At 43.6% G+C, this 26,529-nt stretch overlaps 1 protein-coding gene across 3 annotated transcripts; it reads right to left on the bottom strand.

The window, feature by feature from the left end:
• Nucleotides 1-386: 386 nt before the first annotated feature.
• LOC140721985 (uncharacterized) lies at nt 387-23,624 on the bottom strand. Of its 3 annotated transcripts, XR_012097521.1 has the most exons (4): nt 23,173-23,624; nt 22,155-22,324; nt 2,377-2,486; nt 387-1,231 (listed from the first exon to the last, which is right to left on the bottom strand). XR_012097521.1 is itself a non-coding variant. In XM_073036807.1 (3 exons), exon 3 carries the CDS (start codon nt 12,334-12,336, stop codon nt 9,703-9,705), a length of 2,634 nt encoding a protein of 877 aa, XP_072892908.1. In that variant the 5' UTR covers nt 12,337-12,701; nt 22,155-22,324; nt 23,173-23,624; the 3' UTR covers nt 9,605-9,702. The 3 variants fall into 3 exon arrangements, 1 of the variants encoding a protein (XP_072892908.1); XR_012097520.1 differs by having other exon boundaries at nt 959-2,486; XM_073036807.1 differs by lacking the exons at nt 387-1,231; nt 2,377-2,486 and adding an exon at nt 9,605-12,701.
• Between the last annotated feature and the right edge of the window lie 2,905 nt (nt 23,625-26,529).

The following is a 26,529-nucleotide window of genomic DNA, read 5'->3' as shown; positions in this document are numbered from 1 at the left end:
TCCTCCGTCATAAAAGTCAAATTAAGTTCCAATCTTGTTTAATGTTAAATAAAGGACACTTATCCCATTGTGATAGTAATTTATAAATTCTTCCAATGGAATACCTAACAAGCCAGCATTCAATATGTAAGGAAAATTAGTTAAATGTTTTTGTAAGAAATGTCTAACTTGAAGGTATTGTAAAAAGTGTGAGTACGAAAAAGAATAGTTATCAACGACTTGTTCAAAAGGAATCAGTCTATCTTCTTTAAATAGATCCAAAAAAGAATTGATACCTTTATTTTCCAAAGTAAAAATATTGGATCATTCAAATAATGCTTAAAAAATATAATAAATTAAACTACAAAATTTAATTTTTTTAATATTAAAAAATTACAGAACTGGAGCCAAATTTGTAAAGAATACTTAATCACAGGGTATCAATTTAAATTAGCAACTTTAGCTAATTGTAAAGCAGATCCCAATAACGAGGTTAAATAAAACTGTTTCACAGCTTTCAATTCCAAATCGACCCAAATTAGCCGTTCGTTCTTATCAACCCAGTGTAACCAAAAGGACATATATTGCACATTAACAGCCCAGTAATACATTCTTAAATTAGGCGAAGTAAGACCTCCATCCTTTTTCAATTTTTGTAAGTGACATTTACTCATTCTTGGTCTTTTATCATTCCATATAAAAGATGAGATAATAGAATCAATCCGATCAAAAACACATCTTCGTTAAAAAAACAGGGATACTCTGAAATAAATATAACAATTTTGGTAAAATCAGCATTTTGACTATATGGATGTGACCAACAAGTGAAAATGTAAGTGGGATCCATCCACTAAATAAATACTTCATAGAATCTACTCAGGGAACAAAATTAGCTTTGTAAAGATCCTTTTTCTTTTAGAGATTATAACACATAAATATCTAAAAGAATCCATAATGTTGAAAGGAGTATTACCATATATAGAAACAGATTCATTTAAAGGAAACAGTTCATTTTTATTAAAATTTATTTTATATCCTGAAAAATCTCCAAATTCATGAAATAAATTTAGCAAGGCAGGGAGATTCCTCGGGATTGGATACATAAACCAGAAAATCGTCAGCGTAGAGAAATCTCATTCACAAGAATCCCATGAATATCTTTAGCTTCATGAAGAGTGATACCAAGGGATTCTAATTTTAAGTTAAATACCAAAGGACTTAATAGACAACCTTGTCTTGTCCTCCGTGAAAGCTGAAAAGAGAGATCTACAATTATTAGTAATAACAAAGGCAATAGGAGTTTTATATATCATTCTAATCCAATTATTTAAATTAACACCAAAACCAAATTTCTCTAAAACATTAAATAAGTATTTCCATGCAATAAGCGATCGAACGCTTTTTCAGCATCGAAAGAGATGACACATTATAGAGTTTTAAAAGAAGATGGGTATATAATGTTAAATAATCTCCAAACATTTGAAAAGGAATAACGGCCGTTTATAAAGCCTGTTTGATCTTTAAAAATAACTTTACCCAAAAATTTCCCAACCAATTGGCCGTTATCTTTGACAGGATCTGAGTATCAACATTCAATAATGAAATAGGTCTATATGAGGCACAATCAGAAGGACCTTTATTCTTTTTAAGAATTAAAGCAATAGAAGTGTATTAAAAAGTAAAGTGTAAATCGCCTTTCACAAAAGAGTCCTTAAACATTTCCTACATATACTGAGACAGCAATTTTCCAATTTTTTAATAAAATTCTACAGGGTACCCATCAAGTCCAGGGGCCTTACCAGATGGCATTGAAAAAATAGCTTTATGAATTTTGGCTTTGGTAATTAGGGCATCAAGAGTTTTTTGATCCTTAAAAGAAATTCGAGGAAAAACAATCTCTCGTAAAAAAAATTCATTTTAGAAGAATCTACTGGAAATTTAGATTCATAAAAGTTCAGTATAAAAATCTTGAAAAATCTTATTAATATCTTCATATTCCCAAGTCAGGGTACCATCTTTCCTACAGATTTTCAAAATTTGCCTTTTGGCTCTGGCCGTTTTTAATTGAGATGCAAGCAGTTTGTTATTTTTATCTCAAGACATATAAAGTTGACTTTTTAGCTTAAGCAAATAGCCTTCAATAGGATGAGTTAATAATAAATTATATTGTGATTGAAGTTCCATCCTTGTTTAAATAAGTCAATATTAGGGGAAATCGCATACATATTATTGAAGTCTTTAACTTGTTTGGTAATCTTATCTAATTCTACTTTAGTCTGTTTTTTCAGGTTAGCAGAATAAGAAATGATCTGAGCACTTTAAAATGCTCTAAATGTATCCCATTTGATTCATTTAGATGTACCCCCTATAACATTAAAAAGAAAAAACATATTTTACCTGGTTTTCAATGAAGCTAACAAAGTCTGAATTCTGCAATGACGTCTGAGACAGGCGCCAAGGTGGGTGGGCAAGGATGGCATCTTCAAATTCGAAAGACAAACTGAAAGCTGCATGAGCAGATACAGCGATAGTGTCATATTCACAATTTAACACGAGGCAAGAAGTAAGGGTCAACTATAATATAATCGATCCTTGAATATTTTCTATAAACATGTGACAAAAAAGAATATTCTCTATCATCAGGGTGTAAATATCTGCATAATTCAATCAATCCAAAAATCTGTCAAAAAGGAATCAATAAGTAATGTGGAGTGATCTGGAAGTTGCTGGTTGGTTGAGCTCTTGTCAATCAAAGGATTTAAACAACAGTTAGGATCCCCGCCCATTATCAACATATATTAATTTAAATGAGGCAGTAAAGCAAATACATTTTTTTTTAAAAAGATCATCTAAGTTAGGACCGTACAAATTGACCAAAACAGCTTTTCTGTTACAAATTACTCCTTTAACAATTAAAAATCAACAAAAGAATCTGACTTAATGTCCTCTTGAACGAACGATATATTGGATTTAATAAAAATAGACACTCCCTTAGTTTTACTTTGAGAAGTGGAGTGAAATTGCAAACTCTTCCATGATCCAAAAAACCTATTTTGATCTCCCTCCTTGATATGCGTCTCCTGGGCAAAAATTGTATCAGGTTGAAATCGATTAATGATTTTATAAGACTTCTTTCATTTGATAGGATGATTCCAACCACGTACATTCTAACTTATTACATTAATCTGTTTAGATTCCATACTATAATTTTATTCTACTTTACACATGTGCCAAGCACATACCAATACGGGATGATCAAAAATGGTGGCGATGGAGAATACAACCACACAGAAAACACACATGCTCTGGAACCACCCAATGGGAAAAAAACCCTAATTCTATCCCCATCCCACTCCCCCCACAGCCCAGAAAAAGCAGGCACCCTATGATCGAAAACACAGCCAAGACTGCTCTGTCTGTCCGAAAAAAAAGATTAAAAAAGGTTCTCTATCCCTCCCCCAGTTAAAAAATGAAACCCACTGACCTTGTAAGAGGAACGACGGTCTCAACAAAGGAAAATGTTTACATTCCAGCATCTACAAACTATCCTATGTTTATATTTAATCTTTTTTTAAACAAAGAGGAAACCAAAAAATTGTTATCTCTTAAAAAGAAAAAACAGCTCCATCTTAAACTTAACATTAAATCCCCTAAAAAAGCTTTAAATTCAGTTATAAGATGCAATAATATTCATTATATAAAAACATTTTAATATATTGAAAAGAATTTAAAAAATAAGCAGTTATTAAAATCTAAAACATATTACCTAGAGAAACCAAGCATAGTGTTTAATAACAGATCAACACAATCTTTAAAACTAATAGTATACAAATAATTGAAACCTCCGCTAAGTATATATAAGAGAAGGAAATAGCCCCATTAGTAGGAAAAACCACCAGTTAGTTAATTAAGAAAAAAACACAAAAAATATCAAACCAGATATTAGGTTAAAGGAGTAAGTCCTTTTATGTTCTTTTTCTCCGTCGAATGTCCAAATAACCATTTAAACAGTCATACCTGAACCATAAATCTCTTACCAAAAAAAACAATGATATGCAATAATAAACAAGTTCCCTAATCTTCTTTTAATAGTGTTACTTATTCAGGCAACAATAAATATAGATGAGTTAGACAAGGGTTTTTATAACAAATAACACGTTTATTAAACACTGAAAACAAACCCCCTCAAAAGTAAACAAACTCAAACATGACCCGAACCCAGCTGCTGTGCGGCTGTTTAAACAGTTCTTAATAGCGTTGCAGTCCAAACAGTCTTTAAAGCGGTATTGAAAAAAAAAACAGTTGTTTAAAGCGGTATGCCGAAAGTTCAAAAGCTCACGGTACTTTTAAAAGGAGAGACTTTTTAAAGCGATGTAAATTCTCTTCCACGTCGATGTCCTTCGATTCCCCCGGCGTCGAACTTTCCCACGTCGAATTTTATTAAATATAACGGTTTAAAGGTACTGACCTTCCTTCCACACTATTCTCAATCTCCCGCTATTTCCAGCGGAGACTAACACGAGAATAGTCAACGAAATCCTTCCGAATGAGGATCAAACAAGGTCGAAATCAATCCACCGTCGAAAATCGATTCTCCTCGATCTCCATCTTCCAAACTTTTCTTCACTCTCCATCAGCAAAGAAACCGTTGGCTATGACCTTTTAAACTTTAGGCATTATATAAAACTTCATTTTTAACTAAACTAAGTCATGACATTAAATCACGCAGTGACATGAAGTCATCTTGGCAAATCCAGCCACGAACTGCCCCACCTAACAGGGTGGGTCATCCTTTTATACCCTGTAAAAAAAAACCTGTCACATGACCTCTACTGGCGGGAAAATGACATCACTCCACCATCACAAGACCATTACATCAAGTCCAGTATAACTTCAACCCCAGTCACGTGACAAGGGTACCACTGTCACGTGTCACGGGTACGTAACAATAGTCTCTCAATGAAATGACCAAGTAGCCTTCATAAATCTTCTTTCCGAAATGCTATTATGCAGATAATATGCCAGACAGATCAATCGGCGGTCGCAGCAGGTATAGTTTAAACAAACGGCAGTGCAACTTTAGGATCACAAAATGTACGAGGAGGAGAATCAGGAGGAAAAACTTTAATTCTTGTTGGGTGATGCAAAGAAGGAAACAATTTCTTATCATATGCCTGTTTCATTACCAGAGCAAATTTTAATCTTTGTTCCATTACCTCCTTAGGAAAATCTTCATAAAAACCGAGCTCAGATGTCTCAAATCTAAAAACTTTGTTTTCTTGCCTGTCACATTATTTGACCTTTAATCCTAAAATAATGAGAACAAACCAGAACAGCCCTTGGTTTATTTGGATCTTGAGATCTTGAAGTAAAAGTTCTGTGTGCTCTTTCTATAGTAGGCGGCTGTGATAATATAGAAGGAAATAAGGTATGAAAAAGCTTACCAATGTAAGCAGTTAAATCTCCATTTTCAACTCCTTCCTGCAGCCCAACAATTTGTGTATTCCTTCGGCGAGACCTAGTTTCCAGGTATATAATCTTACTTCGATATCATTCCAAACGAGTTTTACTTTATTTTACTTTCAAGCAATTTTTGCTTAATTATCTTCAATTCCTCTTTGTGTGTAGTGACTTGAGCTTCCAGATCCTTAAGTTTTCCCAGAAATGACATCATTTCATTACTATTCTTTTCAAGTTAGTCTTTAAATGAGCTGTGTCCAAGCCATATCTTCAGCCCACAATGGCATTTCATCCGATCCTTCCTTTTGCATCTTTCCTTTCCCGTTGCCTTTATCACTAGGTTCAGACAAGTATTTCCCACTCCTCAAAGATATATGGTTCCCCTTCAAGAATCAGCAACTGAAGATATTAAATTCGGTTTAAACTAGGGGGAAAGGGACAAAACTAGGAGCAGCTCAGAAACTGCTGTTACTCCATTCACAGACAGGCGCAGCCTCCAGGAGCTATTCAAATCTTGATTGCACAATCCATCTGCCAAAACTACTTGAGCCAAAGCCTCCAAGCTCCACTTCTTCACTGGCCACACTCCACCCCAGCCAATATTAAACTCCAGTCCCATTAAAGGTGAATATGCAGTAGAAGAAACTCCTCCCATGCCCAGAAATTGATGTGGTGAGCAGCAGCAATAATTGCAGAGTTTAGCACTGATAGTCACTCTCAAAATAGCTTTAGCAACAGTGATGGATAAATATCCAGCATGCAGCTTATTGAAACTTTCTCCCCAGTGTGAACCCGGTAGTGTGTCACAAGTGTAACATGCTGTGAGATTTCACTGCTAACGTAATGGTCTCTCTGTTATGTTTCACTGCTGAGCTAATGGTCTCTCTGCAGCAGCAATGTTTAGCTTATGACTGGAAATAACAGGGTTTTGGAGTGCCTAGCTATCGAATGGGAGAGATATTGTTCTTTCCTGTGAGTCTGGAAGGTAGATTTTCACGGTCTTTTGCCAGGGAGAGATGAGAAGACACGAATGGAGAGAAAGGGCCCTTTTAATTTTCTTTGTTTCTTTTACTAATCCTATAGTCAAAGTAAGAATTAAATAGCTCAATTGTTTAATCGCATATTGTGTACCATTTGTTATTTTTGGGGTACTGATTTGTAACAGGGGACACATCATGCAACATTCACACAAACGAGATTTCTTAGGTTTGGCCAAGCTCAGGCGCTATCACCCCCTATATTAAGTTGCTAGCTGAAGCAAGAGTTACATAAGGTTAAATGACCTGAGTGAATCGCTCCCCACATTCACAGCAGGTGAACGGCCTCTCCCCACTGTGAACTCAATGATGCACATTTGGTTGATTTTGCTGACAGAATTACTTCCCAAAGTTTCAGCAGCTGATCGGCCTCTCTCCTGTGTGAACTGGATTGTGTGTCTGTAGATGAGATGACTGAGTCAATCCCTTCCCACACACTGAGCAGGTAAACGGCCTCTCTCCAGTGTGAACTCGCTGATGTACCTTCAGTTGAGATGAGCAAGTGAATCCCTGCCCACCGTCTGAGCAGGTGAACGGCCTCTCCCACTGTGAACTTGCTGGTGTGCCATTAGGGTGGATGACTGAGTGAATCCCTTCCCACAGTCTGAGCAGATGAATGGCCTCTATCCAGTGTGAACTCGCTGATGTACCTTCAGTTTAGATGACTGAGTGAATCCCTTCCCACAGTCTGAGCAGGTGAATGGCCTCTCTCCAGAGTGAACTCGCTGATGTACCTTCAGTTTAGATGACTGAGTGAATCCCTTCCCACAGTCTGAGCAGGTGAACGGCCACTCGCCAGTGTGAACTGACTGGTGGCTCAGTAGGTTAGATGATATAGTGAATCCCTTCCCACACACTGAGCAGGTGAATGGCCTCTCTCCAGTGTGAACTCGCTGATGTACCTTCAGTTCAGATGACTGAGTGAATCCCTTCCCACAGTCTGAGCAGCTGAACGGCCTCTCTCCAGTGTGAACTCGCTGATGTACCTTCAATTGGGATGAAGAAGTGAATCCCTTCCCACAGTCTGAGCAGGTGAATGGCCTCTCCCCAGTGTGAACTCGCTGATGTACCTTCAGTTGGGATGAGTAAGTGAATCCCATCCCACAGTCTGAGCAGGTGAATGGCCTCTCTCCAGTGTGAACTCGCTGATGTACCTTCAGTTGGGATGAGCAAGTGAATCCCTTCCCACAGTCTGAGCAGGTGAACGGCCGCTCGCCAGTGTGAACTGACTGGTGGCTCAGTAGGTGAGATGATTTAGTGAATCCCTTCCCACACACTGAGCAGGTGAATGGCCTCTCTCCAGTGTGAACTCGCTGATGTACCTTCAGTTCAGATGACTGAGTGAATCCCTTCCCACAGTCTGAGCAGCTGAACGGCCTCTCTCCAGTGTGAACTCGCTGATGTACCTTCAATTGGGATGAAGAAGTGAATCCCTTCCCACAGTCTGAGCAGGTGAATGGCCTCTCTCCAGTGTGAACTCTCTGATGTACCTTCAGTTGGGATGAGCAAATGAATCCCTTCCCACAGTCTGAGCAGGTGAACGGCAGCTCGCCAGTGTGAACTGACTGGTGTCTCAGTAGGTGAAATGATTTACTGAATCCCTTCCCACACACTGAGCAGGTGAATGGCCTCTCTCCAGTGTGAACTCGCTGATGTACCTTCAGTTGAGATGAGCAAGTGAATCCCTTCCCACAGTCCGAGCAGGTGAATAGCCTCTCCCCAGTGTGAACTCGCTGATGTACCTTCAGTTTGGACGAAGAAGTGAATCCCTTCTCACAGACTGAGCAGGTGAACGGCCTCTCTCCAGTGTGAACTCGCTGATGTACCATCAGTTTGGACGAAGAAGTGAATCCCTTCTCACAGACTGAGCAGGTGAACGGCCTCTCTCCAGTGTGAACTCGCTGATGCACCTTCAGTTGGGATGAGTAAGTGAATCCCTTCCCACAGACTGAGCAGGTGAATGGCCTCTCTCCAGTGTGAACTCGCTGATGTACCTTCAGTTGAGATGACTGAGTGAATCTCTTCCCACACTCTGAACAGGTGAACGGTCTCTCCCCAGTGTGAATTCTCCGATGTACCTTCAGTTGAGATGAGCAAGTGAATCCCTTCCCACAGTCCGAGCAGGTGAATAGCCTCTCCCCAGTGTGAACTCGCTGATGTACCTTCAGTTTGGACGAAGAAGTGAATCCCTTCTCACAGACTGAGCAGGTGAACGGCCTCTCTCCAGTGTGAACTCGCTGATGCACCTTCAGTTGGGATGAGTAAGTGAATCCCTTCCCACAGTCTGAACAGGTGAACGGCCTCTCCGCAGTGTGAACTCGCTGATGTACCTTCAGTTGGGACGAAGAAATGAATCCCTTCCCACAGACTGAGCAGGTGAACGGCCACTCCCTAGTGTGAACTTGCTGATGTACCTTCAGTTTAGATGACTGAGTGAATCCCTTCCCACAGTCTGAGCAGGTGAACGGCCGCTCGCCAGTGTGAACTGACTGGTGGCTCAGTAGGTGAGATGATTTAGTGAATCCCTTCCCACAGACTGAGCAGGTGAACGGCCTCTCTCCAGTGTGAACTCGCTGATGTACCTTCAGTTGGGATGAGTAAGTGAATCCCTTCCCACAGTCCAAGCAGGTGAACGGCCTCTCCCCAGTGTGAACTCGCTGATGTACCTTCAGTTGGGATGATTTAGTGAATCCCTTACCACATTCTGAGCAGGTGAACTGCCTCTCTCCAGTGTGAACTCGCTGATGTATCTTCAGTTTAGATGAGCAAGTGAATCCCTTCCCACAGACTGAGCAGGTGAATGGCCTCTCTCCAGTGTGAACTCGCTGATGTATCTTCAGTTTAGATGAGCAAGTGAATCCCTTCCCACAGTCTGAGCAGGTGAACGGCCGCTCGCCAGTGTGAACTGACTGGTGTCTCAGTAGGTGAGATGATTTAGTGAATCCCTTCCCACAGACTGAGCAGGTGAACGGCCTCTCTCCAGTGTGAACTCGCTGATGTACCTTCAGTTGGGATGAGTAAGTGAATCCCTTCCCACAGTCCAAGCAGGTGAACGGCCTCTCCCCAGTGTGAACTCGCTGATGTACCTTCAGTTGGGATGAAGAAGTGAATCCCTTACCACCGTCTGAGCAGGTGAACGGCCTCTCCCACTGTGAACTTGCTGGTGTGCCATTAGGGTGGATGACTGAGTGAATCCCTTCCCACAGTCTGAGCAGATGAATGGCCTCTATCCAGTGTGAACTCGCTGATGTACCTTCAGTTTAGATGACTGAGTGAATCCCTTCCCACAGTCTGAGCAGGTGAACGGCCACTCGCCAGTGTGAACTGACTGGTGGCTCAGTAGGTTAGATGATATAGTGAATCCCTTCCCACACACTGAGCAGGTGAATGGCCTCTCTCCAGTGTGAACTCGCTGATGTACCTTCAGTTCAGATGACTGAGTGAATCCCTTCCCACAGTCTGAGCAGCTGAACGGCCTCTCTCCAGTGTGAACTCGCTGATGTACCTTCAATTGGGATGAAGAAGTGAATCCCTTCCCACAGTCTGAGCAGGTGAATGGCCTCTCCCCAGTGTGAACTCGCTGATGTACCTTCAGTTGGGATGAGTAAGTGAATCCCATCCCACAGTCTGAGCAGGTGAATGGCCTCTCTCCAGTGTGAACTCGCTGATGTACCTTCAGTTGGGATGAGCAAGTGAATCCCTTCCCACAGTCTGAGCAGGTGAACGGCCGCTCGCCAGTGTGAACTGACTGGTGGCTCAGTAGGTGAGATGATTTAGTGAATCCCTTCCCACACACTGAGCAGGTGAATGGCCTCTCTCCAGTGTGAACTCGCTGATGTACCTTCAGTTCAGATGACTGAGTGAATCCCTTCCCACAGTCTGAGCAGCTGAACGGCCTCTCTCCAGTGTGAACTCGCTGATGTACCTTCAATTGGGATGAAGAAGTGAATCCCTTCCCACAGTCTGAGCAGGTGAATGGCCTCTCTCCAGTGTGAACTCTCTGATGTACCTTCAGTTGGGATGAGCAAATGAATCCCTTCCCACAGTCTGAGCAGGTGAACGGCAGCTCGCCAGTGTGAACTGACTGGTGTCTCAGTAGGTGAAATGATTTACTGAATCCCTTCCCACACACTGAGCAGGTGAATGGCCTCTCTCCAGTGTGAACTCGCTGATGTACCTTCAGTTGAGATGAGCAAGTGAATCCCTTCCCACAGTCCGAGCAGGTGAATAGCCTCTCCCCAGTGTGAACTCGCTGATGTACCTTCAGTTTGGACGAAGAAGTGAATCCCTTCTCACAGACTGAGCAGGTGAACGGCCTCTCTCCAGTGTGAACTCGCTGATGTACCATCAGTTTGGACGAAGAAGTGAATCCCTTCTCACAGACTGAGCAGGTGAACGGCCTCTCTCCAGTGTGAACTCGCTGATGCACCTTCAGTTGGGATGAGTAAGTGAATCCCTTCCCACAGTCTGAGCAGGTGAATGGCCTCTCTCCAGTGTGAACTCGCTGATGTACCTTCAGTTGAGATGACTGAGTGAATCTCTTCCCACACTCTGAACAGGTGAACGGTCTCTCCCCAGTGTGAATTCTCCGATGTACCTTCAGTTGAGATGAGCAAGTGAATCCCTTCCCACAGTCCGAGCAGGTGAATAGCCTCTCCCCAGTGTGAACTCGCTGATGTACCTTCAGTTTGGACGAAGAAGTGAATCCCTTCTCACAGACTGAGCAGGTGAACGGCCTCTCTCCAGTGTGAACTCGCTGATGCACCTTCAGTTGGGATGAGTAAGTGAATCCCTTCCCACAGTCTGAACAGGTGAACGGCCTCTCCGCAGTGTGAACTCGCTGATGTACCTTCAGTTGGGACGAAGAAATGAATCCCTTCCCACAGACTGAGCAGGTGAACGGCCACTCCCTAGTGTGAACTTGCTGATGTACCTTCAGTTTAGATGACTGAGTGAATCCCTTCCCACAATCTGAGCAGGTGAACGGCCGCTCGCCAGTGTGAACTGACTGGTGGCTCAGTAGGTGAGATGATTTAGTGAATCCCTTCCCACAGACTGAGCAGGTGAACGGCCTCTCTCCAGTGTGAACTCGCTGATGTACCTTCAGTTGGGATGAGTAAGTGAATCCCTTCCCACAGTCCAAGCAGGTGAACGGCCTCTCCCCAGTGTGAACTCGCTGATGTACCTTCAGTTGGGATGATTTAGTGAATCCCTTACCACATTCTGAGCAGGTGAACTGCCTCTCTCCAGTGTGAACTCGCTGATGTATCTTCAGTTTAGATGAGCAAGTGAATCCCTTCCCACAGACTGAGCAGGTGAATGGCCTCTCTCCAGTGTGAACTCGCTGATGTATCTTCAGTTTAGATGAGCAAGTGAATCCCTTCCCACAGTCTGAGCAGGTGAACGGCCGCTCGCCAGTGTGAACTGACTGGTGTCTCAGTAGGTGAGATGATTTAGTGAATCCCTTCCCACAGACTGAGCAGGTGAACGGCCTCTCTCCAGTGTGAACTCGCTGATGTACCTTCAGTTGGGATGAGTAAGTGAATCCCTTCCCACAGTCCAAGCAGGTGAACGGCCTCTCCCCAGTGTGAACTCGCTGATGTACCTTCAGTTGGGATGAAGAAGTGAATCCCTTACCACATTCTGAGCAGGTGAACTGCCTCTCTCCAGTGTGAACTCGCTGATGTATCTTCAGTTTAGATGAGCAAGTGAATCCCTTCCCACAGTCTGAGCAGGTGAACGGCCGCTCGCCAGTGTGAACTGACTGGTGTCTCAGTAGGTGAGATGATTTAGTGAATCCCTTCCCACAGTCTGAGCAGGTGAACGGCCTCTCTCCAGTCTGAACTTGCTGGTGTGCCATTTGGTCAGATGATCGAGTGAATCATTCCCCACAAATTCAGCAAATGACCAGCCTCTGCCCAGTGTGAACTGACTGGTGTGTCCACAAGTGGGATAACTGACTGAATCCCTTCTCACACTTACAACAGGTGAATGGCCTTGTCCAGTGTGAACTTGCTGATGTACCTTCAGTTGAAATGACCGAGTGAATCCGTTCCCACTGTCTGAGCAGGTGAATGCGTTCCCCCATGTAAAATGACGGGCACGCCAGTTGGTCTGATGATCGAGTGAATCCCTTGCTCCACTTCTTAAATATCTGGACAGAGACAGCAAAACTGGTGTGTTGTGTTTGAGATTCCCATTGACAAATTCCTTGTCATATTTAACCTGTAAAAAGATTTACAAAATCGATCAATGAGTGTGGGACAACATTTCAGATGAGATCACTTGAGTTGGCAAGGTGTGATCTGACATCACACTGTTACAGTGAAGTTCAACCCAAGTTGGAGAGAGAAATCATCTTCTAACGGGGCACAGTGCTGGTATCTGGAATGACCATCAAACTCTCTGATGCTCTTCCTGTCTCTATAACATAGGGGCAGTTCTGCCATCTCCAACCTGTGATCTGGCTCAGTTGTCTCTCTCCATTGGTATTATTCCCTGTTCCCAATGAGCTGAATGGGTGCCTGGTCCCACAGGAACTGAAACAGTCTGTGTAAAAAAAACTTACCCCTGACATCCCCTCGGTATCTACTTCAAAGCACCTTAAAACTATGCCCCCTTGTGTTAGTCATTTCAGCCCTGGGAAAGAAACCTCTGACTATCCACACGATCAATGCCCCTCATCATCTTATCCACCTAACAAAAAGGCTCTAAACATAAACAAGGAAATTATACATTGCTTTGAGGATTTATTAGAAGTCTACAAAACTATGAGGAAAACGATAGGTTAAATGCCAGCAGCTCTTTCCACTGAGGTTGGGTGGGATGAGAACCAGAGCTCTGGGTAAGTGGGGAAGGTGAAAATTTAACGAGAGCATGTGGAAAAGCCCTTCACTGAAATGGTCGCGAGAGTGTGGAATGAGATGCCAGCACAATGAATGTGAGCTCGGTTTCACCATTTAAAAGAAGTTTGCATGGGAGTCTGGATGGTAGGGGTATGGAGGGCGATGGTCCCAGTGCAGGTAGATGCATCAGACAGCTTAAATGTTTTTTTTGGCAATGACTATCTGGGCCAAATAACCTGTTTCTGTGTTGAACTTCTCCATGTTTCTATGATGGAGAAGCTGGTCTAACTTGCTTCGAAGGGAAAACAAGTAGGAGTGACAGTGGAACAGCAATGGCTGGAGTTTCTGGGAGCAACTCGGGAGCTGAGTTATCGATACTTACGAAAGAAGTGGAAGCATTGGAAAGGCAGGAGGACACAACCATGGCTGAAATGAGAAGCCAAACAGAGGGCAAACAAAAGAGCAAAAACTATTGGGAAGCTTTTAGGAACCAACAGAAGATGACTAAAAAAAAAGTCAGATGAGATCAGGAATTGGAATGATGATTAATGAGTCAGTCGTTAATGAGTCTTGGCAGCACCCAACAGTCTGAGGCATTTAGAGGAACAAAATATCCGGGGCCTCAATATCTCTTGAGAACCAAGGTTCCCTGCACCAGTTACCTTTCAACTTTTATTTTGACAGGCACATACAAACTCTACACCCTCAAAATTTCACTTCTGAAGGCCTCCCACTTACCAAGTACTCCTTTGCCAGAAAACAGCCTGTCCCAAACCACACTTGTCAGATCCTTTCTGATAACATCAAAATTGACCTTTCTCCAATTGAGAATCTCAACCCGTGGTCCAGACCTCTCTTTTTCCATATTTACTTTCAATTTCATGGCATTATGATCACTAACTTTTGTCACTAGCCGTGGATCATTTCCTAACAGCTTATTGCAGACTTATACATCCGGAATTCTAGGTACTGATTAAGGGCCCATTTGACAAACTCTACCCCATCTATTCCTTTCACAGTATGGGAGTCCCAGTCAATATATGGAAAGTTAAAATCACTTACTAAATCAACCTTTGTTTCTTGGCATGGTCTGCAATCTCTCTACAAATTTGTTCCTCTAAATCGCTCAGACTGTTGGGTGCAATCAAGTCCCAATAATGGCTAGAATATCATAATTCCCTGTCCTCAGCTCATCTGGAATCTGGACAGAAGGAATGGAGACAGGCTAACCCCTATTGACATCAATGGATCTGGGGTTGAGAGGGTGAACAACTTTAAGTTCCATGGCACAAACGTCACCAAAGATCTCACATGGTCTGCATATACTGGCTGTGTTGTGAAAAAAGCACAGCACCACTTTCACCTCAGATGGTTGAAGAAGTTTGGGATGGGAATCCAAATCCTAAGGACTTTCTACAGGAACACAATTGAGAGCATCCTGACTGGCTGCATCACTGCCTGGTATGGGAACTGTACTTTTCTGAATTGCAAGAACCTTTACTGTAGAGGGAAGAATGGATTAAATTAAATACCAGCAAATTCTGGAAGCAAACATCACACGGTCTGTATAGTGGGAAGTGAGAATTCCCAGTTGCTTGTGTTCGAAGGTGTGTTAAAAGTTAGCGAGGAGTTAAGAGGTGGTGAGGTGAATATTATTATTGAAGGAAAAGGGAAAAGTATAGTTCCTAAATTGAATGAAGAAAATTTAAAGTCTGGATTGATGTCAGAAGCAGCAACCAGGCTACAGAGACAAAGGCTTAGTGCCTGCGAATCAATTACAGGTTGAGTTGGAATGTAAAGGTGCCCCACACGCTATTGTTATTCAAGAGTGTGGTGTGAAAAGGCAGAATTCGAAATGCTGTTTGAACAAAGAGGGATCGTTTGCAGATCTTAAATTGAGAACTAATAGCATGAAGGGTCCTGAAGAGAAAACTAGCAACTTGCTTAAAATTAAAGAATTGTGTGCAAATTCGGAAAATGGTCTAAGTTTGGAACACATTGTTGATAAAATAACTCATTTGAAAGGAACCTATGAAAACCTATTCCACACTGGTGCACAAGCTCACCACGTGGGAGTTAACTGGAAACGGGGCGATGGTTGACGGGCTGCCATTTTAAATAGCAGGATCCGGTTTTAAGGGATTTCGTCAAAGCATGTGAATAATAAAGACAACCCCCATGGAAGATTGACTGTTAAGTTTGAAAAGTACAATAAAGATGAGTATTTGCATGAACTTTTGTAGTATACACTACAGAATTTGTAGTAGCACCATCCAGAGACAGAGAAGCAGTTTCAGTGACAGGTTACTGTCGATGCAATGCTCCTCAGACAGGATGAAGAGGTCAATACTCCCCAATGCCATTAGGCTTTACAATTCAACTGCCAGGACTTAAGAACTCTTTTTAAAGCTATTATTAATGCTTTTTTGAGTTAGTGATTTAGATGCATTATCACTTTTGCTACAACAAGTGTATGGGACATTGGAAAAAATGTTGAATTTCCCCATGGGGATGAATAAAGTATCTATCTATCTATCTATCTATCTATCTACACGTAAGATAAGATCACAACTCTGTAGTTTTTGTTTGCTGGAGAAAAGGAAAATAAAAATAGGTAGTTATTAAATTGGAGTCTGATGCTACAAGACTTTAGTAAGGTACAAGATGTTAAGATATTAAAGGAAGTGACAATGTAATTGTTAACTGTTTAGATGCTGAATTGAATGTATGACTGTATTACTGTAGTGAAAAAAAACTCTTTTGTATTGTGTTAGATTCTGAAATCCTGTAAGACTCTGTATTAATTCATTTTTACCGATGGTAAAAAAGCTTTGAAGGGGGTGTTACGAATGTGCCACAACTCTGGTTGGTACAAAGTACAAAATACAAAATACAAAAAGTAGCCCCCTCCTTTTTGAGAATCGCAAGATCGCTATTAATTCGGGTCTGAGACCCAGGAAATGAGAGAGAGACGTCCAGAATACACAGGGTTTGGAATCTGTCCTGGCCTCAGCAAGACAGAATCACTGATAACGGCCATTGTCAATTGGAAACAGAATTGTGTATTGAGTACTGTACTATTCATTGAAGCCCTCAGGGAATGACCAGAGTGGGCTGGTTGAGGGATTGCATCATCCCAACCTGATTGACATCTGAGACCCCGTGAGTAAGGATAAAAGAGGATCTGGGGAACAACCCCTTTAGACGCACCAGGAGAAACGTATGAGACCGGTGGGGACTTGTGTGTGTGTCCATCCTTGCCTGGAACATAGTGATATAGTGGAACAAGCCAATGGTACTTTGAAAGATAAGTTGGCAAAACTTACACAAGAAACTAGTACTACTTGTTGGTGTAACCAGAATGAGAGTGCACCCTATCAAGTGGGAAATAGCAACTGTACCGAGAATCAAACATGATACCCTTGAACAACTAAATGGAACTTATTGTGTTTGTGGAAACGGGGCCTATCCCTGGCTGCCGGGAGAAAGAACAGGGCAGCGGCATGGAACCACACCCTACCAGACGGGTTCTCGAGGGGGGACGAGGGTTGGAGTGGTTGTTGCTACTTGGCCGACCTTGTGCCACACTTGAGGATCCTGGCTCAGCCTCAGGATCACCCCATTGGAACAGGCAACGAAGGGGTATAACGGAATCTGAGAGATTATGGATGATTGCCTCTCCCTCCTATGGGGTAGCCAGAAATTCCAGGGAAATAATTAATTTAGCAGCTGCTCTAGAAGAACTGGCCAATAATACAGCTGGAGCACTGACTGACACTCAAGCACAGGTAACTGATTGATAGATAGATAGATAGATAGATACTTTATTCATCCCCATGGGGAAATACAACTTTTTTTTCCAATGTCCCATACACTTGTTGTAGCAAAACTAATTACATACAATACTTAACTCAGTAAAAAATATGATATGCATCTAAATCACTATCTCAAAAAGCATTAATAATAGCTTTTAAAAAGTTCTTAAGTCCTGGCGGTAGAATTGTAAAGCCTAATGGCATTGGGGAGTATTGACCTCTTCATCCTGTCTGAGGAGCATTGTATCGATAGTAACCTGTCGCTGAAACTGCTTCTCTGTCTCTGGATGGTGCTATGTAGAGGATGTTCAGAGTTATCATAATTGACCGTAGCCTACTCAGCGCCCTTCGCTCAGCTACCAATGTTAAACTCTCCAGTACTTTGCCCACGACAGAGCCCGCCTTCCTTACCAGCTTATTAAGACGTGAGGCATCCCTCTTCTTAATGCTTCCTCCCCAACACGCCACAACAAAGAAGAGGGCGCTCTCCACAACTGACCTATAGAACATCTTCAGCATCTCGCTACAGACATTGAATGACGCCAACCTTCTTAGGAAGTACAGTCGACTCTGTGCCTTCCTGCACAAGGCATCTGTGTTGGCAGTCCAGTCTAGCTTCTCGTCTAACTGTACTCCCAGATACTTTCAATTCGATTGATGATTTCAATTCGCCAAACACTGCGACAGAATCGGATGGCCCAAGTCTTTATATTAGCAGAAAAAGGAGGGACCTGTGCTATCTTAGGTAAGGAATGCTGTACTTATATCCCTGACGAATCGTCCAATATTACTGACTTGTCTAAACACAGAACCCAAGAGATTCAGAAAATTCAAGATGTTGGCAGTAAGCTCCACAATTTTGGGACTAGTAAGGCAGGGGAGGGTGGTCCTGACCCTTCAATATATTTGGGGACTTCTGGAGGTTGTTTTTGCATTTTGGAAGTCTGATTGTATTAATTTTGATTATTGTCTGTATCCTACAGTGCCTCAGGCCATGTCTCGTATCATGTAGTAGAAGCGACAATCTGTTCTGAAAGGTTATCCTGCAATAATAAAAAGGAGGAATGATGAAGTTTTAAGGGTATTGGGAGATGTAAGAAATGATTCTTGGACTCTTGTAAATAACCGGTTAAAATTAAGTGCAAACTTATGTGTGCTCTGTTCTGGATAGTGTGCAAATTTCTGTTTTGTCCTTCACTGAAGAATCTGCTTGCAGCTTGTTTAGATTAACGACTCACAGATGTCTTTTGGGAACATTATGTGGAGTTGAGTTCTCATGAGACACGAAATGAACTGAGTTCCCTCCTTTCTCTAATGAAGGAGAATAACTGTTAAGGATTGGACAGAACATTCATTTCTAATTAAAACCCTGATTTAGTGGACTCTCTAATCTAAGAAATTAAGTTTTGTTCCGACAGACTTGTTGGGAGTACCGGTTGAACTAAAGTGCTCTTTGTTTCCTAGTTCTATAAACTGTAATGCTTCTGCATGTTACACAGAGGTTCGTCACGAGCCGCCAGAGGGAGAGGAATTCTGTCTCTCTGATGCTTGGCTCCGAGCTTCTCACCGGCTGAGTTTGAACAAATAAACTCGTCATAAGGATAAAGTAAAGAACTGCTTGTGGTGTGGTTATTGGTCCAGCAAATTTAAGTTACACCATAAAAAAGTATCTCATCCGGATACATCACACCTTTGTGTGGCTACTCTCTTCTGTTGACTTCAAGAAACAGCAGAGAACTGTGGACTTCGCTGAGCACGTCATGGAAACAAGCCTCCCCTCCATGGACTCGCTCTATACTTCCTGCTGCCTCAGTAAATCAGGCAACAGAATTAAAGATTCCCAGAACTCCAGACCAGACATTCTCAATTCTCAACCACCCGTCGGGTCGAAGATAAATGAAAACACAAAAACTGAAAATGTACCACCAGGCCTAGGGACATTTTCCATTCTGCTGTTATAAGCAAACTGATTATTCCTCAGGAATTCCTCAGCTTCCTTCTTGCATTAATAGGGATATATACCTTGAAACATTGGCTGCACTTCGGCAAGTTTTAACAGTGGAATGGAGTGAATGAAAAAATGCCCGCCCACAATGAGAGGACGTGACACTGGATCTCACTCCCTTGTCTGAACAGAATAAAGATTAAACTGCACAACCACGAGAATAACCCACATATGTAAGGTACCACACACATGATGTTAGACCCCGGTGTAGCAAACCCATGCATGACATCAGGCATGTGGGGGGGGGGGGAGGGAAGGGGGGGGATAGGATTTTTGGTTCCATGGCTCTCTTCCAGGGAAGGTGGGACCTGTACAGAAGGGACCACAAGGAGAGAGAAGGTTCTTTGGAAACTGAAGATCTGAAGGCAGATAAGTCACCTGCACCAGATGGTTTACACACACAGTTCTGAAAGAGGTGGCGGGAGAGATTGTGGAGGCATTACTAATGATCCTTCAAGAATCACTAAATTCAGGAATGGTTCTGAAAGACTGGAACATTGCAAAAGCCACTCCACTCTTCAAGAAGGGAGAGAGGGAGAAGAAAGGAAACTATAGGCCACTTAGACTGACAGTGGTTTGAAAGATGTTGGAGTTGATTGTTAAGGATGTGAGTTTGGGGTACTTGGAGGCACAAGATAAAACAGGCCAGAGTCAGCATTGTTTCCGCAAGGGAAAATCTTGCCCGATGAATTTGGTGGAATGCTTTGAGAAATAATAAGCAGGGTAGACAAATGATAGTTTGTTGATATTTTGCACTTGGATTTTCAGACCTTTTAACAGGGGTGCCAAACTCATTCTAGTTCACGGGCCGGATTGAGCAAAATGCAGCTTCATGCGGGCCGGATCAGTCGGTCGCGTGCGAACGCAGCTTTCGTTGCATCCGTTTTTTTCAGCCTGCTCTCATGCATCTCAGTCTCTGCTATAACTACAAAGTGTTTCACTTTATAAATTCCGTTTCTTATGAAGAAGACTGCCGAATAAACACTAAAAACCCTGAAAACCTGGTACCTGAATAAACTCAGCATTAGCTATATCATATGCCATAGGCGCTTCGATTACTGGGGCCAGCTTTAATAGTAATTAGATATTATCTCGCGGGCCAAAGATAATTCCACTGCGGGCCGGATTTGGCTCGCGGGCCTTGAGTTTGACATATATGTTTTACAAGGTACCACACACGAGGCTCCTTAACGAGCTCTGAGCCTGGTTGGGCGGCGATGAGGAAGGAGCTGATCTCGGGTTTACATTGTTATGTGTGATGAGAAAACCATGGGGAGATGTGGTCCAGAGTTGGCCCCCGTGAACTATGCTGCTAACGAGAAGGAGGGATAAAGATGGGGAGAGGCGCCATGCTGCACATGCTGATAATGAGAGAGACACAAGGATTTAAAATTATGGCTTCTTCGCTGATTGTTGACTTTACTCCCAAGGACTTTGCCTGCTTGAGTGAATCCTTGCTGACACAGCAGAGTGATGCCAGATGCCTGCTGAGACAGGAGGAGGGAGTGGCCAGTTTAATGGATGGCTGGAACCCCGGCTGGGGAGATAAAAGACGAGTCTGCTGAGACACAGGCAGACACGCCACTGGACAGTGAATGAGTGTTCTGCACCCACAGGAAGGTGGGGGCTTGGAGGGTCGATTCGGGGGAATCAGTCTGAAGCTCACAGTGTGTGAAGGCAGGCCGGTAGGGGCTTGTGTGTGTGTCCGTCCTCACCTGGGTGACAAGTCCAGCACTGAAGAACGGTCTAGCCGGGAACGGAAGGGTCATAATCGATGACCACAACAGGTCAAAGGAATAAGAAGACAACGGAAGGTTTGCCTGCTGATTCCGCTCATCTCTCGTTCGCTCTCTCTCTCTCTCCAACGTCACAACAGCAACTACCTCAACCCAAACTGAACTGAACTCTGCATTATCTTAAGACTATTCATTTACCCCTTGACTACGATAGAGCTTGGTTTTGGTTCTTATTCCTACACTTCTGTATTTATCATTGCTAACCTGTCGTATATGTATATTTGCATTTTGGATACTGTATTACTTAGTTTACTAATAAACACCTTTAGTTACAGTACCACCAGACTCCAACGTATCATTCCATTTCTGCTGGTTTGGTTACCCGGTTACAGGTTACGTGACAACCTAAATCGAAGGTCGGTTGCAGGGGGGGAAAGGGTTGGGATGGAGACAGAAGGCTGGACAATCTGGGCCTGGAAAGTAGGATCAGTTAGTTGTGGTTCCCCAGCAGTGAGAGTGGATGTTGGTGACATGAATCTGTTTGTGTGTACGGGTGTGGGGTAAATGGTGGGAAAGTTGTGGGGCTACTGGCTGGTGGAGGGAGGTTGGGGATGTGGGTTATCGGACAAAGTGTGACCCGGGAGGATGGTTCCGAGGGCAGATTACACTGTGAGCAAACGAGGATCTGGTCCATTGCATCAGACAGCTTTCATGAAGCAACAAATCTCTCTTTATGTTAATCACTGTCTAATTCTGCTGCTACCATTGTGTTTGTCACAGAGCCTAGAGTCTGGGAACAGCTCGATGGTAGGAAGCAGATGGTGATGATGGGAGGCTGTTTACTGGAGGCAAGGCCCGTGTCTCCTGGAGCTCCCCAGGGTAACACCCATTGCTACTTGTCATCTATGTAATTAATATTGTTGAGAATGTACAGGGTATGGGTAGTGAGTTTGCAGCAAGTAATTGCAAACAATTACTTCTTTTTGCAAGATAATAAATATAAACACCCCTCTTTCCCTCTCCACACTCAGAACCAACCAAAAGCTACTTCAGAAGATGCAAGCTCTTCAAATGAGCAAACACTGAGGGAATGTGTGTGAGTTTAAAGAGCCGTGCTACTGACGGCACATTAGCAGATCTGGAGTGATTGCAACTGGGTCTGATAGAGGCATAACTGGTATTTCTGGGCACATTCAGCTCACTCCAATTATTCCCTACCTTCCTTTGTACAGTTATGTGATGTCTAAAGGACCAGTGTTTGAGTAAATGAGACTCACCAAACTTTCTCCTGACTGAATCAATGGAAACTAAAAGTCAGAAGGGTTTCTCTCCAGTTGGTTCTCTCAGTCCTCGGGCTGGTTCACGTGTTGCTGTTCCCTCGTCTTCAGTTGTGGTTTGCTTCCAGTTGTGGGCTTTTCTTCCAATAAATCTCTCACCGCAGGTCTAACTTTAACATGAGAGATAACGAACCATGTTAACAATACAAAGGAGAACAAAATATTTCTGCTCCCTGAACTCTAAACATTGAAGACAAATATAACGATCTCAGTGAACAAATCTGTCCCTGACACGTCAAAAAACCTGATATGGGATAGGAAGGAGTCATCATTCAGTCATTGTTAGACATAAGATGTAGGGACAGAATTAGGTGATTCGATCCATCGAGTCTGCTCCACCACTCAACCATGGCTGAGATTTATTCCAACACCATATTCCTGCCTTCCTGCTGTAACTGTGAAGTGACTTAGCAATCATGAGTATATTAATCTCTGTCATAAATATACCCAAATGGCAGCCTCAACCAACCTCTGTGGCAACAAATTCCACAAATCAGTCATCTTTTGGCTGAAGAAATTTTTCTCATCTCAGTTTTAAAGGGAAGCATCTTTACTCTGACACTGTGCTGTCAATCGCAAACTTTCCATGTCCACTGTATCCAGGCTTTTCAGTATTCGGTAGGTTTACTTCACCATACATCCCTCCACTTCCCCCATCCCGCATCACCATTCATCCGGAGACAGTGGGCACACACCACGTGACCGTGCGTCACAAAGCGGAGGGCGGAGCACATCTGCGGCGCATAGCCTCACGTGACCTACTCGCGGGACGTCCGTTTCAATTCTGTGGAAATAGACAGCCTGGGCTCCTGGTTTGGATCGCTCAATGCAGATTCAGTGAAGCCGACACATTTCTGACGAGCCCAGATAACTGGGTACTAAATGAGAAATTGGCCCTCGGTTCGGAGCTCACGGCCAATATCGGATCTCCCCACTCGGGATCGCTGTCAGTACTCACCGATGGGAAAGTGATATCTTCGGCCCGCAGACAGTGATCCCGACCCTCGGCTCCCCACCCAGGAGGTGGGAACCCTTTGCCGATCCCGGAGCAGATGTACTTCAGCGCTGTGAAAGCGAGCACACCGCCCGCCTGTAGACTGTGAGCATGCGCGAAGTAATTGTTGCATCATCCGGAGGGCGGGGCCTCGTACACAGACGCCCAGATCCTGCCCATCTGCGGTTAAATGGCAGGGGCAGACGATATCACGTGACCGGTGGGGGTCTCCCACCCCCAGACAAAGATCCAGCTACCCCTCATTCTGTAAAGAAGCAAACTTGTCGTTCACATCGCCTCTCACCCTAAATGTGTCAGACATTTCAACCCGCAGGAAAATTATATCGTCTGTTCACTGTATCTACTCCTCTCGTAATCTTATAAATGTCCATCCAGTCTCACCCCAGCCTGCGCCGCTCTGGAGAAAACAACACAAGTTTGTCCAACCTCTCGTTATAGCTCATGCCCTCTAATCCAGGCAATATCCTGGTAAACCTCTTCCACACCCTCTCCAAAGCCCCGACATCCTTCCAAGAATGGGGGCGCCCAGAACTATGAAATACTCCAGATGTGGTCTAACTAGTTTTATAAAGCTGGGTCACGAACTGTAACGTTTGAGAAACGAACCAGCAGCAATAGAGTTCACACTGGAGTCTGGTTTTAATGTTAAACAATTTCTTTTTAGTATCTACTTACAGTAACTTAATGAAATAAAGGAAAGGTAACAGTGTTTTGTGTAAATATAACTCCCAAACTATCGAGCCTGAGGCAACAAAGCTCAGAGTCTTGAGATGGTAAAGTAGGAAAGTTCAGTAATCCACGGAATAAATGATGGGAGAGAGATATTTGTGATCCAGGGTGAAACGTAGAGAAAAGGCCGTTCAAAATAACCGTCAACGAAGATCTTATCCGTTGAATCCGTCCATATACGAGTTATCAGCGAAAGTGACCTGTCACAGGAATACCGTCTACCGGGGTTGCCACACAACATACCCTGGCAATGGTTAACACAAGCGGTCCCCCAAGATATTCCACAATCCACTCCTATGGATTATACGAAGTGACAGCCACACACATTCGTTGTGGTTCCCTGTACCGATGATCAACCCACTCTTGTGGCACAGGAGATTTCCAAGCCCCAGCTGCGACAAACTGAAGTGATCAGCTTCTCTCTCTCTCTCTCTCTCTCTCTCTCTCTCTCTCTCTCTCTCTCTCTCTCTCTCTCTCTCTCTCTCTCTCCCTCTCTCTCTCTCTCTCTCTCTCTCTCTCTCTCTCTCCCCTGACCGACAGCCTGTCTGCAGATCGCTCTCTCTCTATGATTAATCCACAGTTAGCGCTGTCAGCCTGTGACTGACGTCATAGTCCCGCCTCCTCCCGCCGGCGCTCTTAAAGAAACAGTCACAGTACGATCGCAGGCTCGTAACAGCTGCAACACAACTTCCCGACTTTTGAACTCAAAGCTTCAACTAATAAAGACAACCATGCCATTTGCCTTCTTAACCACCCGATCAATCTGTGCAGTCTCTTTCAGGGAGCGATGAACTTGGAGTCTGAGATCCCTCTGATCATCAACACTGTTCAGGGTTTTGCATTTAACAGCGTACTGCCTCGTACATTCGACCTACCGAGCTGCCAAGATGATCATCACTGATCAAATCTCACTGAGATTTCTCAGGTCCTGTTGAATTTATTGCCAAGTGCGCAAGTACGGGAAGGTACAGGTACAGAGAAACACTGACTTGTGGCAGCATCACAGGCAAGTGCATTCGGATAACACACGGAACACAGGTTATACGATTCTCTGTCAGTAACAATCTATAAATATGCTTTATGTCATTAACTGTATATCACATACATTGTGTCATGATCAATATTAAAATGTGCAATAACAGACTTGAAAATGTTCAAATTGGTTCCTGTTTCCATTCCTCCTGTAATCCACAACCAGCTCCTTTGTTTTTGTCACAATGAGGGAGAGGTTGTTTTCTTGACACCACAGTGTCGAGGTGATGACTTCTTCTCTGTCGGCTGTCTCGTTATTATTTGAGATTAGGTCAATCAATGTAGTGTCAGCAAATTTAATTATCAGATTGGAGCTGTGAGGGGTGACACAAGTCATGGTGCACAGAGTAAAGGAGGGGGCCAAGGAGACAACCTTGTGGGGTATGTGTGCTGAGGGTCAGAGAGACAGAGGTGAGGGAGCCCACTCTTACCAACTGCCGGCGATCTGACAGGAATTCCAGGATCCAGCTCGACAAGGCAGGGTGAAGGCCGAGGTCTCTGAGCTTCTTGTCGATATTTCTCGCCTTCGTATGGCTACAGCTCTGCCCATGACTGCAAGGAACTGCAGAGAACTTTGGAGAAGAGAGAACAGAGAACATCAGAGAAACAAGCCTCCCCTCCATGGACTCTCCCTACACTTCCCCTGCCTCGGAAAAGCAGGCCATGTACTCAGATACTCACAACCTGGACATTCTTGCTGCAAATACAGCTCCCATCGGAGACGAGATACAAAAGCCTTAAGGCGCGAACCAGGTTTAAGGAAGGCATTCCGTCCGCGGCTATAAGCCAAATCAATGGTCTCTAGTCCGATAGAATGGACTCGACCTCACAATGTAACTCGATGTGACCCTGTACCATATGTCTATCTACACTGCACTTTCTCATTCAGTGTCCAAAACCATGTATCTGTAGGTCTATCAGCTGACCCACTCTGTATCTCATCAGCCGTCCATCAAATAACACCGCCCTCGGTCACCATGGCGACCCATGAGCTGCTCGTTGCTCTTTCTCTGTAAAAAACTCACAAGCAGGCAGTGTCCTTGTATATTCAAAACAAGCTTGCAGAGAAACCATAACTCACTCTCCCCCCCTCTCTCTCTCTCTCTCTCTCTCTCTGCCCCCCTCTCTCTCTCTTCTCCCTCCCCCCCTCCCCTTAATAACAATGTGTCCGGTTTTGAACAACAACTCTCTCTCACTTTTCGAAAACACAGTTCATAGGGGTGATTCAGGACCCCGTCACACATAATAATCAGAAAGTCTCTAGTCGCAGCCGTGTAAATTAAATGTGATCTCAGTAGGTGTGTGGCGCATGCTCAGAATGCGAAGGAGACAGCCAAACTGAGCCAGGTCACAGACTGATGAAGGGGAGGAATGATCCATTTTGATACAGAGACGGAAGCAGACTGTTTGATATTGACCCTGATGCCGGAACTGTGGCCAGTTAGAAGATGAAGTCTTGTTCCTCCAAAATGTTTTGAGCTGTGACGGTATTTTTATCAGAAGACACCATGGAGACTAAAATTATCTGAGTTGAAATGT

Source organism: Hemitrygon akajei, unplaced genomic scaffold (genome assembly GCF_048418815.1).
Source record: "Hemitrygon akajei unplaced genomic scaffold, sHemAka1.3 Scf000066, whole genome shotgun sequence".
Lineage (NCBI taxonomy): Eukaryota > Metazoa > Chordata > Chondrichthyes > Myliobatiformes > Dasyatidae > Hemitrygon > Hemitrygon akajei.
The sequence above is the reverse complement of the archived record's forward strand: the minus strand, read 5'-3'. Positions and strand labels throughout refer to the sequence as shown.